At 34.4% G+C, this 16,166-nt stretch overlaps 1 protein-coding gene across 3 annotated transcripts in view; it reads left to right on the forward strand.

The window, feature by feature from the left end:
• The window catches only part of LOC112928477 (uncharacterized), a 166,922-nt gene that overhangs the window by 16,580 nt on the left and 134,176 nt on the right, over positions 1-16,166 (forward strand). The window contains exons 3-4 of one of the 3 annotated variants that reach the window (XM_072746850.1): positions 225-313; positions 1,560-1,689. In XM_072746850.1, coding sequence (XP_072602951.1) covers positions 305-313; positions 1,560-1,689 — 139 coding nt within the window. In that variant the 5' untranslated portion in view covers positions 225-304. Of the gene's footprint in view, positions 1-224; positions 314-1,539; positions 1,690-9,366; positions 9,454-16,166 lie in introns of those variants that run through there. The other 2 variants (XM_026010220.2, XM_026010221.2) reach the window with 2 other exon arrangements.

Here is a 16,166-nt window from a genome sequence, read left to right on the forward strand (position 1 = left end):
TTTTATTTCAGAAATGGTAGAGAAGTTGTAAATATTGTCTTTTTGTATATAGAGAGTATTGAGTTTGATCAGGGTAATAACCGCCACTTGTATGTCTCCCATTTAGTATCTTTTGGTGATGGAAGCAAGAGAAAGGAAGAGGAGAGCAAGAAAGATAATTCTAATTTACTTATTTGGAACTTTGCAAAAAGTGTGGTCTCATGGTTCTGTTTTCTTCTCTCCAGCTCTGCCTTTTTGAGACTCTGTGCTTCTCTAAGCTAGGAATCCAGAGGAGGATGGATCATTTCTTGCAGCGCTAAAAACCATGGCTCAGGTAAATTGGTGTTTCTTGGTGCTCTCTTTAAGAAGTCACTTTTTTACAGAGTATGTGTATGTTTGCTTTCCTTATTTCTGAAATTTCCTTCCTAACTGACCCCACTCAGGAATGTGCTCCTCAGCATTCCATCCCTAAGTTTGTGTTTTTCATCTAGCCTATATTTACATAATTACTCAAAAATAGTTTGGGCATCTCTGACTAGGAGATATGACAAAAGCAGATTCCCTGATTTTAGAAGATAAGGAAGTTTGTTAAATTGCACCACACATGGGAAAATTGAACTTTTCTTTAGATGTAAGTTTTCTGGTTAGACAAGATCATTACTTTTGCATGGATTCAGTCTCCCTACCTGGCAAGAGCTTATGTTTTGTGAGCTTTTAAGATTGATTAGGAGCATGATTAGAGATTGAGAGATCAGAGATCTTCCCTGGAAATCCATAATTGACATAAAGCAATAATACAGATAATTTTAAGAGTCAACATTATTAGTTAATCTTGTATGCATAAGTTTAGATTATCTTTTCTTTTCCTTAGAACAAGGGAAGGGTACATTTATAGGTGATAAATAATAGTAAGAAAGATCATCATTCACATGCAAAAGTTGCTGAAAATTATAAACTCCCAAAAGTGAGAAATGCTTATGAGATTTTTGTGTAACCAAAATGTTCAAATATGCACACTTAGTAAGTCAGGCATATTCATTATATGGGGCTATTTTACAGCTTATTATAAATATGCATTAAATTACTGATAAGGAGGAAAGTGCTTATGATGTAATATTCTGGTATGATGATGAACTGAGATTTCAGTAATTTCTTTAATTTTATGCAAATTTTATACAGATTTTATAAGACTTTGTGGAAAAACTTCCTGTTATTTTTCTTATTAGAGAATAAGAGAAATTTGCATTTATTGAGAATGTATGATATACAAGATACAAGCATAATTAAAGAGTGAATGATAGAGTATTTATTGTACAGGTTGCCTCTGTATGTTTTTTCTTTTAATTGTGTCTTCTTTAAGTTCCAGACTTATCTGTATAATGAGATGTTCTACATGCAGGAAATATCTACAGCAACAGAAATAATAAGGAACATGTTGGCACTTCAGAAGCATTGATTTTATAGTGTCTCATTTATGTCAATGGCTTTTTGCTGTTCACTCTGAGCTCCCCATCATCTCCCCTCCATTGAAAAAAATATTTTCTTTATTTCCACAATTAGTATTATATTTGTTGTTTCAGAGATCAGTGATGTTCAGGGATGTTGCCATTGACTTCTCTCAGGAAGAGTGGGAATACCTGGACTCTGCTCAAAGGGATTTGTATAGAGATGTGATGTTGGAGAACTATAGTAACTTGGTGTCACTAGTAGGTAAGAAAATGTACCCCTAGTATTTCAGGATTACCTTTGGAATGGCTACTTTCTCTGATTGTTTTTAAGTAATTAACTAAATTGCCTCTTATTATTAATAATTATTAATAATAATAATTATTATTATTAATAAGAATTCTCTTATTCTTATTCTCTTATTATTCTCTCATTATTCCAGTTTTAAATTACTGGAAATAGCGGTATTTCAGAGCACATTTGTCTTCTCCACTCTGCAAGTATCATCTATCTTTCTGGCTTCCTTCCTGTCTTAATAATCAAGGGGCTAGATTTGAATTCTGAGACACTTGCAATATTGTCAGAAAAATCAGGCTATGCATTATTATGATTTATTTATTTTTAATTTTATTTTTTAAAAGATTTTATTTATGTATTTATTCATGAGAGAGAGAGAGAGAGAGAGAGGCAGAGGGAGAAGCAGGCTCCACACAGGGAGCCTGATGCGGGACTCGATTCTGGAACTCCAGGATCATGCCCTGGGCCAAAGGCAGGCGCTGAACTGCTGAGCCACCCACGGATTCCCCCATTGTTACAATTTAGATTGGCTAAAGGTGCTCAAAATATTAAAAAAAAAATAGATGTAGATATGTATGCTTTTTCTGACAACAGAAGAGCTTATATTATTTATGTAGTAATAGGTAGATCAAGTCAGGTCAATATAATCCATTACAACGAATATATTCTCTTATATGTGTTTTGTAATTGAGTATTACATTTTAAGAACTTTGTATTTTACATTGAATGAATGCACCAGAACATCTTTTATTGGAAAAGAGCTCAGGAAGAACATGTGATTATCTAAGAAAGTTTATTGTTGTTTTTTTTTTTTTAATTTGTTGAGGTGTAGTTTTTGGTGTAGGATGTAGCCTGTCTTGGTATTTATTCCATGGGCACTTTAAAAGTGTTCTGAACCCAATTTCCAAATGTGGATGTGACATCAGTTGGGGAATTCTAGAATTTTTTTTTTTTAAGATTTTATTTGTTTATTCATAGACACAGAGAGAGAGAGGCAGAGACACAGGCAGAGGGAGAAGCAGGCTCCATGAAGGGAGCCCGATGTGGGACTCGATCCTGGGTCTCCAGGATCACACCCCAGGCTGCAGGCAGCGCCAAACTGCTGCACCACAGGGGCTGCCCTGTTTTTTTTTTGTTTTTTTGTTTTGTTTTGTTTTGTTTTCTGTATCAGTATGAGACTCTATGTCAGTTAAAACTTCAACAAATGATTTTCCAACCTAAATGATCACTTTATTTTTTTGGACTCTTCAAGTCCCTGAAGTGTAACTGTCTCTTGCCCATTCCTCTGAATGTTTTATGAAGTTATTGGTTGGTATACTTTCATGTGGAAAAAAAGACTTCTGATTTGAGAAGAAAAGCAAGGGCTTTTCAGTACAATCTCTCTAAGGAATCCCACCTAATCACTACTTCTCCTTTTTGGTCTTTTAGGATAGTCCTTCCCACGTTCAAAGGAAGGCTCTTCCTTTTCTCCAGTGATAACAATGTAAACTTGGGAGTCAATTTCTTTCTAGATTTTTTTTTTTTTTATATTTAGACTTATATCATTTTCTCTCTTCTTTAAAATGTGCTCGTTCATTCAAAAGACATTTATTGGAGACTATTCTTTGCCAACAACTGTAGCAGGCATTGGAGAAATGATGTAGATAAGGTTTGTATTCTGCTACATTCTCCTGGGAGAAATAAAAAGTAAATAAGGAAGTAAAAATATATGTGTATTTGTATTCATATATATGTACATACATACATTTATTTAATAAATACGACAGTTGCAAGTAGTAATAAGGAATATGAATAAAGGTAAAGGAGAGTAGGCAAATGAACTAACTGGTGAATAAGGGTGGGTTATTTTAGATAGGTAAATTTCTTTAAAAAATTTTTTTTGGGAGAGTATGAGCCACCAGGGGGGAGGGACAAACAGAGGGGGAGAAAGAGAATCTTAAGCAGGCTCTACACCCATTGTGGACCCTGACACAGGGCTCAATTTCATAACCCTGAGATCATGACCTGAGCCAAAATCAAGAATTGGATGCTTATCGGACTTAGCCATCCAGGTGCCTGTAGATAGGAAGATTTTTTAAAATCCCTCCAAGGAGGCAGTATCTGAGCAATGACTTGACTGATGTAAGGGTATGAGTTAGACCGATCTATGGGGGAACACTATTCTAGGCAGATGGAGTAGTACGTATAAAGGTTTTAGGGTGGGTATTTACTTAGGAGGAGGAACAGAAAAATATAATTAAAGAAGAGTGAATGATACAGTAATAAATATAGTTAAGCAACTCCAGAAAAGGAGTTCACATTTTATTTTTTGAGGTGGTGCTCTCTCACTTCTAGCCAAAGAAAATGCATATCCTCTCTGAAGGAAAGCAAGAAGGCTTTAGAATTCTCAAAACTTAAGATCAACAAAAGATGAGGTAACAAAGATCATCAAACCCACAAGGAAATAGGTCATAGGTGAGGAATAGATAATCTAAAGAAGCAACAGATTACCAGGCAAATGATTTCAGATATTGATATTATTAGATCTAAATGTAAAATGTTGGTGAAATATATATATATATATATATATATATATATATATATATATATATATATATATTATTGGTGAAATATTTAAGAAATAAGCTAAGTCACAAAAATGATAAGCAATAAGAAATTTTCATAAGGAATCTGATTTGAAGGAGAACCAGATAGGACATTCTGAAATGTTCTGGTTAAATCTTTCTTAAAAATAATCATTAATAGGTTGATAAATGGGCATAAAGATTGTTTTCTTTATAAAACGACAGAGGAAGTAAAACACAGGCCTTGAATTGGGTACAGATATTTGCAGTTCATATTGACAACAGTGAAATTACTATGGATATAAAAGGCATTTATAGATAAAAAGATAAATAATTTTTTTGAAAAATTGGGTAAAAGACATTCATAGGCAGTTCAAAGAAAAGGAAATAATAAATCAAGGAGGTGAACAGCTTATACTCTGAAAACTATAAAACACTGATGAAAGAAGTTCAGGATGACACAAACAGAAAGATATTCCCTGCTCATGAATTGGAAAAATTAATAATTATTAAAATGTCCATACTACTCAAAGCAAACCACAGATTCAATGCAATACCTAACAAAATACCAATAGTATTTTTCACAAAACTAAAACAAATATTATCCTAAAATTTGTTTGGAACCACAAAAATCCCTGAGAAGCCAACAGAATCTTGAGAAAGAACGAAACTGGAGGTGGTATACCAGTTTCAGATTTCAAGTTATACTACAAAACTATAGTTAACAAGAGTATGTACTGGCACAAAATAGACACATAAATCAATGGAATAGATTGCAGAATTAAACCCACACATATGGGCAGCCTGGGTGGCTCAGCAGTTTAGCGCCGCCTTCAGCCCAGGGCTTGATCCTGGAGACCCAGGATCGAGTCCCACGTCAGGTTCCCTGCATGGAGCCTGCTTCTCCCTCTGCCTGTGTCTCTGCCTCTCTCTCTGTCTTTCTCTGTCTCTCTCGTGAATAAATAAATAAAATCTTAAAAAAAAATAAAAATAAACCCACACATAAATAAAATCTTAAAAAAAAACCCACACATAAATAAAATCTTAAAAAAAATAAAAATAAACCCACACATAAATAAAATCTTAAAAAAAATAAAAATAAACCCACACATCTTAAAAAAATAAAAATAAACCACACACATATATATCATCAATTAATCTACAGCAAAGGTGGCAAGAATATCCTGTTGAGGAAAATTGAGTCTCTTGAATAAATGGTTCTACAAAAACTCAACAGGTACATGCAAAAGAACAAAAACTACAGCACTTTCTTACCCCTCAGAAAAATAAACTCAAAATGGATTAAGGTCTAAATGTGAGACCTGAAATCGTAAAACTAAAAGAATACATAAGCAGTAGTCTCTTGGATGTCACTCTTACCAACATATTTATGGATATGTCTCCTTAGGCAAGGGACACAAAAGCAAAAATAAACTATTGGGACTAGATCAAATTAAAAAGCTTTTGTACATCAAAGGAAATACATGAACAAAATGAAAAAGAACCTACTGAATGGGAGAAGATATTTACAAGTGATGTATCTGATAAGGGGTTAATACTATGTTGGGGACACCTGGGTGGCTCAGTGGTTGAGGATCTGCCTTCAGCTCAGGGTATGATCCTGGGGTCCTGGGATTGAGTCCCATATTGGGCACCCCACGAGAAGCCTGCTTCTCCCTCTGCCTATGTCTTTGCCTCTCTCTGTCTCTCATGAATGAATAAATACAATCTGTAAAAAAAACCCACTATGTTGTTTTAAAAAAAGTACAAATAGCCAATAGACATTGAAAAGTGCTCATCATCATTAGCAATCAGGACATGCACACTTAAACCACAGTGAGATAATTATTTCAGATACCCTAGAGGGGCAAAAATTAAGTGGTAGTATTAAGTGTTCACAACTTATGGTGGCAGAAGAGCTATATACCTCATTTTCACAATAGTCAGAAAGTGAAAAATGACCCAAATGTCTGTTGACTGATGAATGAATGAATAAAATTTGGTATAATTTTACAGTTATTCAGCAATACAGTAGCCATGTGTCAACAAATGCTTATCAGTTGGTGAAAGGATGAATAAAATTTAGTTTATCTTTAAGATAGAATATTATTTAGCAATAAAAAAGGAGTACTGATACATGCCTACTTTGGGGATCAACCTTGAAAACATGCTACATGAAAGAAGCCAGATACAAAGACTATAATATTACATGATTCCATTTATATGAAACGTCTACAATAGATGATCTGTAGAGACTGGAAGTAAATTAGTGGTTGCCGAGTGCATTTGGGGTGGCAGATGAAGGTGAACTGGAGAATGAAAGTAGGGAAATTGGAAAGGACTACTAATAGGCATAGGTTTCTTTTTGAGATGACAAAAATATAAAACTAAATTGTGGTGATTGTTGCACAGTTCTGTGAACGTATTTAAAATATATTGTTGGTATGTGAATTATATTTGAACAGATCTGTTTGTTTTTTACTGATGGCACTATCAATTGACGTAGCCACTTTGAAAAAAAGTGTGGAAATGATTTCCAAATTTATATGCGTAACTTTAAAAAATTTTAGATCCTGGCCACACTCCAGATCAATTAAATCACAATCTCTGGGTATAGGACACAAATATTATTTTTTGAAGCTTTTTAGGTTGTTCAAATATTCACCTATGTTTGGTAAGCACTACAATATATTATCTGAACATTTATTTTTTTTATTTGAAGGTTTACTCCAGTTACTTGTTATTGCCAATATTACTGGATTTATTTCTCCCCTATTTTATGTTTACTTTGTTTATTCTTTTACTCTTCTGTGTTCCTTTTTTATCTTTCCTTAATCAAGATCGATAAAGCTTTTTGTTTTTGTTTTTTTAACTCCATTTCCCCTTTGTTTAATTTGGAAGATGTATACTATTTATATGCCTTTAGTGGTTAACTCTAATTTTTTTATCACAAATACTGTATTTCTTTTAATGCAACTGCAGTTTTGTTTTTATTAATTGCAATGATATTTGAAAAATATACATATTTAATGAAAATTGAATATTTTATTATTATATGTATTAATATTAAGGTACTCATTCAATCCACATTCAGCATTTGTTTGCATGCTGCTTTGCAGAAGTGGTTTTTTTCCCAAGTTTTTATTTAAATTTCAGTTAATATGCAGTGCAACACTAGTTTCACATGTAGAATTTAGTGATTCATCACCCACATATACCTCTGGGAGTCATTACAGAAATGCCCTCCTTAATACCCATCACCTGTTTAACTCATCCCCCTGCCCACCTCCCCTCCAGAAACGATCAGTTTGTTCTCTATAGTTAAGTGTCTGTTTCGTGGTTCATTTGTTTCTTAAATTCCACATATGAGTGAAATCATATGGCATTTGTCTTTCTCTGACTTTTCTCAGCATAATACACTCTAGCTCCTTCCACATCATTGCAAATGGCAAGATTTCATTCTATTTGATGGCAGAGTAATATTCTATATACATACACACACACCCCACATCTTTATCCATTCATCAGTTGATGGACATTGGGCTGTTTCCATAATTTGGCTGTTGTTGCTAACATTGCTGTAAATATCAGGTGCATGTATTCCCTTTGATTAATATTTCTGTATCTTATGAGTAAATACCTAGTAGTGCAATTACTGGATCAAGGCTAGTTCTTTTTTTAACTTTTTGAGGAATTTCCATAGGTTTTTGCAGAGTGGCTGCACCAGTTTGCATTCTCACCAAGAGTGCACAAGGATTCTCCTTTCTCCATATCCTTGCCAACACGTGTTGTTGGGAAAACTGGACAGCCATATTGCAAAAGAATGAAACTAGACCACTTTCTTACATTATACACAAAAATAAATTCAAAATGAACTAAAGACTTAAATGTGAGACAGGAAACCATCAAAATCCTAGAGGAGAACATAGGCAATAACCTCTTTGACATCAGCTGTAGCATCTCCCTGAAGCAAGGAAAACAAAAGCAAAACATAAGCTATTGGTACTTCATCAAAGTAAAAACCTACACAGTGAAGGAAATAATCAACAAAACTAAAAAGCAACCTACAAATGGGAGAAGATATTTGCAAATGACATATCTGATAAGGGGTTAATATCCAAAAATATCTAAAGGACTTATCAAAATCAACACCCAAAAATCAATCTGTTAAGATATGGGCAGAAGATACAAATAGACATTTTTCCAAAGAAGACATACCGATGGGTTATAAACCCATGAAAAGATGCTCAACATCACTCATCATCAAATAAAAATAAAAGCTACAATGAGATATCCCCTCACACCAGTCAGAATGGCTAAAATTAACAACACAGAAGTCTTGAATAAACTATTTGCCCCAGGCTCACACCTGGGATTTCAAGGCCAACCAGTTGAAAAACAGTAAGGATGTGTCCACCTCAAAATAAATTGGAAGCTATTGTGACAGTGAATTGTTTCTATAAAGAGATAAGATATTGACATCTCCTATGTCAAATGTATATTTCATTGTCAAAATTTTTATCAGGAGGAAACCATCCGTGTGTACTCTTTTTCTATACTTTTATCAACACTACATACCTGTGATACTGGTGAGTTTAAATATTTTGGGAATATGTCTGCATGTTTTGGTCCTTTAATCATTATTGTTTGTGTCACTTAACAAATACATACATAACAAAGGCTAAAGTTAATGTCTCCTTCCTCCCAGAACAATATAAAGTATAGGTGAAAGGTCTTAGGTTACTTTAACTTTGATTAATCTATCCCATCTATTATGTTATCTGGCATGTTTCAATTCTGTTTTCTTTTTAAACCCCCAAATAGGCATTATTTTTGTTTTAAGATGACAGTGTTTGTGGATTTATTCACATGGTTATCTTTTTATTTACACATTATTCCTCCTCCATTATACTTTCCCACTGAGATCATTTTGTCATGAAATATATTAGGCAAGTCCTATTGTTAGTAAATGCTCTGTTTTTATTTTTGTTGTTGTTGCAAAGTAACCGTTGTTTCACTTTCATTCCTGTCTGATGACTTAACTGGGTATAGAATTCTATACTGACAATTATTTTTTTCTCAGCACTCTGAAGAAATTATTCCACTGTCTTCTGGCTTCTATTGTGCTCTTGAGAAGTCTGCCTTCTGTCTCATTATTGTTCCTTTTGTAAGTAATCTGTATTTTCTCTCTGGCTGCTTTTAAGATTTTTTTCTTAAGATTTTATATAATTGATTATGTTGTTTTATTTCTAGAACTTTGATATTTTCTTCCTCCTGTAGATCTCACTTTTTTTTTTACTTCTATTCAGTTCTTTTCTCATGGTTTTGACTTTATATTTTGCATTTTCATATATTTCAAGCATTTATATTATATACATGTATATATCATTCAACATTTAGCGATTGTAGAGAACAGGTCTAATTCTGCAGCTTCTTACATTCAGGTGGGCTCCTGTGTGATGATGAATTGTCATTTTTTTCTTCCTTTTCATTGAGAGTCTAGGCAAAGACTGAAGTGTTTTTTTGTCATTTCCTTTGAGGTCACATGGCTTTTTCCCCCCCTTGAACTATAAGCCTTGTTTAGTTCTGTTTTTATGAAGAGGTTTGTGCTAATCGCTGATATTTTCTGGGTCCATAGCTTCGTCTCTTGAATTATATCAGGCCTTTAAGATAGATACAAACCGTTGGGCAATTAAAGCTAGCAAATGTCACGAGGATAGCTGTGACTTCAGGGCATGTTTACCTCTAGTTTCTCACTTAATTGTGCCTCCTTTGGATCCTCTTTACTTTTTTTTTTTTTTTTAAGCATGATATACTTCTTAATGTATGTCAGATGTTACCCAGTATTTTAAGGTGTTTTCAGGAAACCTGATGCACCATTCACATATTTATAATTGTGGATCCTTCTGTCTTTAAACATGCTATATCTACTTTTTATGTCCTATAAATTTCATTGTTTTTTCTTAAAAGGTCTTTTGAATTTCTTGTTAAGTGATTTTCTCAGTACTTTATAAATGTTGATATTATGCATAGGAATATTTTGTTGTATGATTTTCTAAATGTTTAATAAAACTATATATACACACATGCACAATACACACACATATGGATAATAAAGTGTTGATTTCTGTAAATTGATAATAATCTTACAGAAATCCAATAATTTTCCAGTGGGTAATATTGGATTTCTAGGTAGATAATTTTGAGTTTTATGTAAGTCTTATTTCTTTCTTTTCTATTTGTACTAGTTTTTAAAAACTGTAAGCAGTAGGAGCTGAGTATTTGATATTTCACAATTTTAAAACAATTCTTACCTTTTTTCAGACTTTCTTGGAAGTACTAATGTTTGCTTACTAAATATATTTCTATAGGTTTTTGGTAAATACTCTTAATTAATTAGGTTAAAAAGGAGCCAATCTGGTTTTAGAGAGTTTTTAATACAGGAAAAAATTTTTTTAAAGATTTTATATATTTGAGATAGAAAGAAGGAGTGAGCACAAGACAGAGGGAGATGGAGAAGCCAACTCCCTGCTGAGTAGAGAGCCTGATGCAGGGCTCAATCCCAGGACCCTGGGATCATGACCTGAGCCGAAGGCAGATGCTTAACTGACTGAGCCACCCAGGCCCCTCAAGTAGATTTTCTGATGTTGAATTACTCCTGCATTTGTAGGATAAACCTTATTTAATCATGATATATTATTAGTCCTTAAATACAGAGCTAGATTCTACATTGCTAATGTTTATTTTTAAATTTTACCTAATTTGGTTCATGAAATTGACTTAATTTTTATGAGTTCTTCTCATTAAGTTTGTTATTTTAGTTTATGTAAGTGACTTGGGTGGATTTCCAAACTTTTCTATGTTCAACAACAATTATATATGATTAGAATTGTGTATTCTTTAATGGTTTGGTTAGTCTTGTCAGTAATACCATCAATCAATGATATCAGTGGCCTTAACTTAGGAGCATAAAGATTTAACTCAAATTTAAAATTCTTGGGCAGCCCGGGTGGCTCAGTGATTTAGCACTGCCTTCAGCCCAGGGTGTGATCCTGGAGACCCAGGATCAAGTCCCATATTGGGCTCCCTATATGGAGCCTGCTTCTCCCTCTGCCTTTGTCTCTGCCTCTCTGTGTGTGTGTGTGTGTGTGTCTGTCATGAATAAATAAATAAAATCTTTAAAAAAAAAACAAGTTTAAAATTCTTATGTGGTTATTGATGTATTCTCAGATTTTTTCATGGATTCTATTTTTATTATTTTCTAATACATTTCATCTAGTTTTTCTAATTTACTGTTGAATTATGTATAGGTTTTTTTCATAAGCACTTTTTTAATTTTTGGGATTAATATTGTTCTTTTTCCTTTTCAATATTTTGGATTTGTGCCCAATCTGATTTTTCCCCCCAACATGTCATATTTTTGTATCATTTATTTGATTTCAAAAGAACGAATAGATTTGTATCCATTTCTGTTCTTTCTAAATTCTGGTTTACCCACTTTCTCATTTTTAGCTAGCTAATTTTTTAAAAATATATTTTTTAAAGATTTTATTTATTTATTCATAGGCACACAGAGAGAGGGGCAGAGACACAGACAGAGGGAGAAGCAGGCTCCATGCAGGGAGCCCGATGCGGAACTCGATCCTGGGTCTCCAGGATCACACTCCAGGCTGCAGGCGGCGCCAAACCGCTGCGCCACCGGGGCTGCCCATTAGCTAGCTAATTTTTGTTTTGTTTTGTTTATGCCTCCCTCTTCTTCTTGATGAAATCTTAATTCTTTTGTTTTTAATTATTTCTTGTTTTTAAATAAAGGCATTTAAAGCATTTAAGTTTTCTGTGGATATATAAACTGAATCTCAGGATTTCACACTAAGTTAGTCTTGGAATTTAGTTCTAAATATTGTTTAATTTTTAATTCCTTTCATGACAAACATTATATAGGAGTATCTTAATTAGTTAATTGTAGGATTATATATTGGTTTTCTTTGTTTTTGCAATTTCTAATTTTGTTATAATGTGATAACATGTTGTTAGCTATATCTGTCTGCCTCAGTAACCACTGGTGTGTGGCTGGACCTGGTCTTGTGGCTCTTGATTATGATTGCAAGATGCCCTTTAGCAATAACCATCTGGAAATCTTGAAAAAGTAAAGATTTATGACTTAGAAGGCCTGGAAATTACACAGTATACCGTGGGATACACAGTCATGTCATGGGAAGTAATCAGAGGAGAATTTCTACAAGCTTCTGCTTCCTCATTGATCTATCTCCCCGCTCTATACTCATTGCCTCTTTTCCTATTATGATAGATAAACTTTATGTGCTTTTATCTAAGGTTAATACCTCCACTTTTGTACTAAGTAGCTCACTTCTCATATCTTTATGGACATTGTTGGAGCAGTGTTCTCTGTTAGTCTCCTGCAACATCAGCGTGTCAGTATATGTTATAATCATTTTCATGTACACAAACATGTAATTTCTCAATCTTTAATGGATAAACAACAGAAACATATCTCAACATATATATTTTTTCCTCTTGATATGATCTCATTTCTCTGCTACTTTTTTTTTAAAAGATTTTATTTATTTATTCATGAGGGACACAGAGAGAGAGAAAGGCAGAGACACAGGCAGAGGGAGAAGCAGGCTTCATGCAGGGAGCCCGATGTGGGACTCGATCCTGGGACTCCAGGATCATGCCCTGGGCTGAAGGCAGGCACTAAACCCCTGAGCCACCCAGGGATCCCTTTCTGCTGCTTTTTATAACAAAACTCAAAAGAATTTTCCATGCTCCATATCTCTAGGTCATCCCTTAAAACTGTGTCAGTCAGAACTTATTCCCATTATTCCACCAAAACTATCTTGTGAAGATCAGTAGTAACCTCTATATTGTTAAAGCCTTTGTTAAATTAGAAGTCACCATTTACATTCTCGCTCAACATTTGACAAAATTGATTATTCCTCTTTAAAACATTTTCTTCACTTGGCTTCTAGGATTCCACACACTCCTCATTTTTTTCTTTCCTCATTGGCTACTCCTTTTAGTCTCCTTTGCTGGTTACTTCTCATCTACCTGACTTTTAAATGTTCAAGTGTCCCAGGTCTCAATCCTCAAACTTCTTTTTTTTCTTTTCTTCTCTTTCCTTCTCATTATCTTTTATATCCAAAGACTTTCCCTGGGTGATCTCATCAAATCCCATAGCTTTAAATTTCATCTACTTAACGATAATTCTCAAATTTATATTTCTAATATAAATATCTCCCCAGAACTCCACCCTTGTACATACGCCTTCCTACTCAACATCTTCTTTACAATATCTAATAGTTCAAAACCAATCTTGATATTCTCTCTTTAACCTGGTTCTACTACAATGAGAAGTTCTCAGTAAATCACATTTCTGCTGTTCTGGATGCTCAAGCAAAAACACGAGTTTTCTTTGAATTCTGTCCATAGTACATGCCCAATTGATCATCAGATCCTCTTCATCACTTTCAAAATATATCCAGAATCTAATGACATCTCACTTTCTTTACCCCATCCTCCAGAATCATCTGGTCCAAGACATGTGGATTATTGCTATAGCTGCTTAGCTTCTATGCACCCAGCTTCTGTATTTTCCCATTGACTTTCTGTTCTTTTTAAAGATTTTTAAAAATTTACTTTAGAGAGTGAGAAGAAAGTGTGAGTGAGGGGAAGGGCAGGGGGAGATGATCCCCAAGCAGACTACTCACTGAGGAGCCCGACTTGGGCCTCAGTCCCACAACCCAAAGGACCATGACCTGAGCCAGAACCGAGAGATGGCTGACCAACTGACTGAGCCATGCAGGCACCCAACTATCTTGTTGTTTAAACAACCAGAATGAGTCATATTGTCATGCTGATTCTCACAACCCTCCAGTGTCTCCCCATCTCAGAATAAAAATCAATATTAAGTGGCTAAAGCTAAGATTTCCTTGTCATTTTCCTTTGAAGCCAGGGAATTTTTCCCCATCCATTTGAATTGGAGACTGGATGGTTACAATTTTCTGAAGAGGTTCATTACTAATTTGACATTGTCAATCCAAGGCCCTATCTCAGATTTTTTAGACTATTAAGTTTCATATGTAGGCAATTGCGGACAGCAAATGTCCCAAGGTAGCTCTGGCTTTCAAAGTATGTTTACCTTTCTAGTTTCTGGTTCTTCATTGTAGACTCTGTGGATTTGGATCTTCTTTACTTTCTTTTAAGCTTGGCATACTTTTAGGAGGTTGTTTCTCATGTTTTATTCAATACGTATTGGTGTTCTTCAGGAAATCTGTTTCACCATTTACTGTCACAGTCATAACATACAACCTCAAATTTCCTCATGCTGGGGGTGACTGTGGAGCTCAGTCAGTTAGGCGTCCAACTTTTGGCAAAACCAAAAACCTCAGTAATCTCAGGGTAATGAGATCAGGCCCTGCGTGGGGCTCTGCACTCCATGCACAGCCTACTTGAGATTCTCTGCCTTTCCTTTTCCCTCTGCTCCTCCCACAGCTCATGCTCTCTCTCTAAAATAAATCTTTAAAAAAAAATTTGCCTCATGATATCCCTTATGACAACCAGTGACCTATTCTCTATCCCTACAATTTTGTCTTTTCCACAATATTATATAAATGGAATAAATATATATACCCTTTCAGGTCTGGCTTTTTTCACTTACTAAAATATATTTGAGATTTATCCATACTATTCCATGTGAGAGTACTTTTTATTTCTGAGTAGTGTTCCATTGTGTGGATATTTCAAAGTTTGTTGATTTATTCGCTTTTGAGGGACATCTGGGTTTCCAGTTTTTTAAATTTGCATATAATTGATGCACAATGTTCTATCAGTTTCAGGTGTACAACATAGTGATATGACAACTTTATATGCTGTTCATCACAAGTCGGGAGCTGATGCATCCCTATCACAGATATCATTAATATATTCCTTATGTTGTACTTTTGAGTCACATGACTTATTCCATTAACTGGAAGCCTGTGTCTTCCATTCACCTTCACCTAGGTTGCCCAACCCTTCACTTCCTCACCTCTGGTAACCATCAGTTTGTTCTCTGTATATATAGGCCTGATTCTGTTTTTTGTTTGTTTATTAATTTTTTTCTTAGGATTCCATGCACCGAGATTGTTGCAAATGCCACAATCTCCTCCTTTAATGGCTGCATGATATTCTATTATATATATGTTTATATACGTGTGTGTGTATATGTGTGTATACATATATATGTGTGTATATATATCACCTCTTTATTCATTCACTTTTTGATGGACATAGCTGCTTCCATATCTTGGCTATTGTAAATAATGCTGCTATAATTGGATGCATATGTCCCTTTTAATTAGTGTTTTTATATTGTTTGGGTAGACACACAGTAGTGGGATTTCTGGATCATAAGGTAGTTCTATTTTTAATTTTTTGAGGAATTTCCATCCTGTTTTACACAGTGGCTGTACCAGTTTGCATTCCTTTTTCTACACGTCCTCGCCAACACCTATTGTTTCTTGTGTTGTTGTTTTCAGCCATTCTGACAAATGTTAGGTGATATCTTATTATGGTTTTGGTTTGCATTTCCTTAATGTTAAGTGACGTTGAGTACCTTTTCCTGTGTCTGTTGGCCATCTCTGTGTCTTTGGAGAAATGTCTGTTCATGTCTTCTGCCCATTTTTTAATTGGATTATTTAGTTTCAGGCTATTGAACTATATAAATTCTTAACATATTTTGGATAGTAACCCTTTATTGGATATATCATTTGCAAATATCTTCTCCCATTCCAGAGGCTGCTTTTTAGTTTTGTAATCGATTCCTTTGCTGTGCAGAAGCTTTTTATTTTGATGAGGTCCTAATAGTTCATTTTGCAT

Source organism: Vulpes vulpes, chromosome 1, assembly GCF_048418805.1.
Source record: "Vulpes vulpes isolate BD-2025 chromosome 1, VulVul3, whole genome shotgun sequence".
NCBI lineage: Eukaryota > Metazoa > Chordata > Mammalia > Carnivora > Canidae > Vulpes > Vulpes vulpes.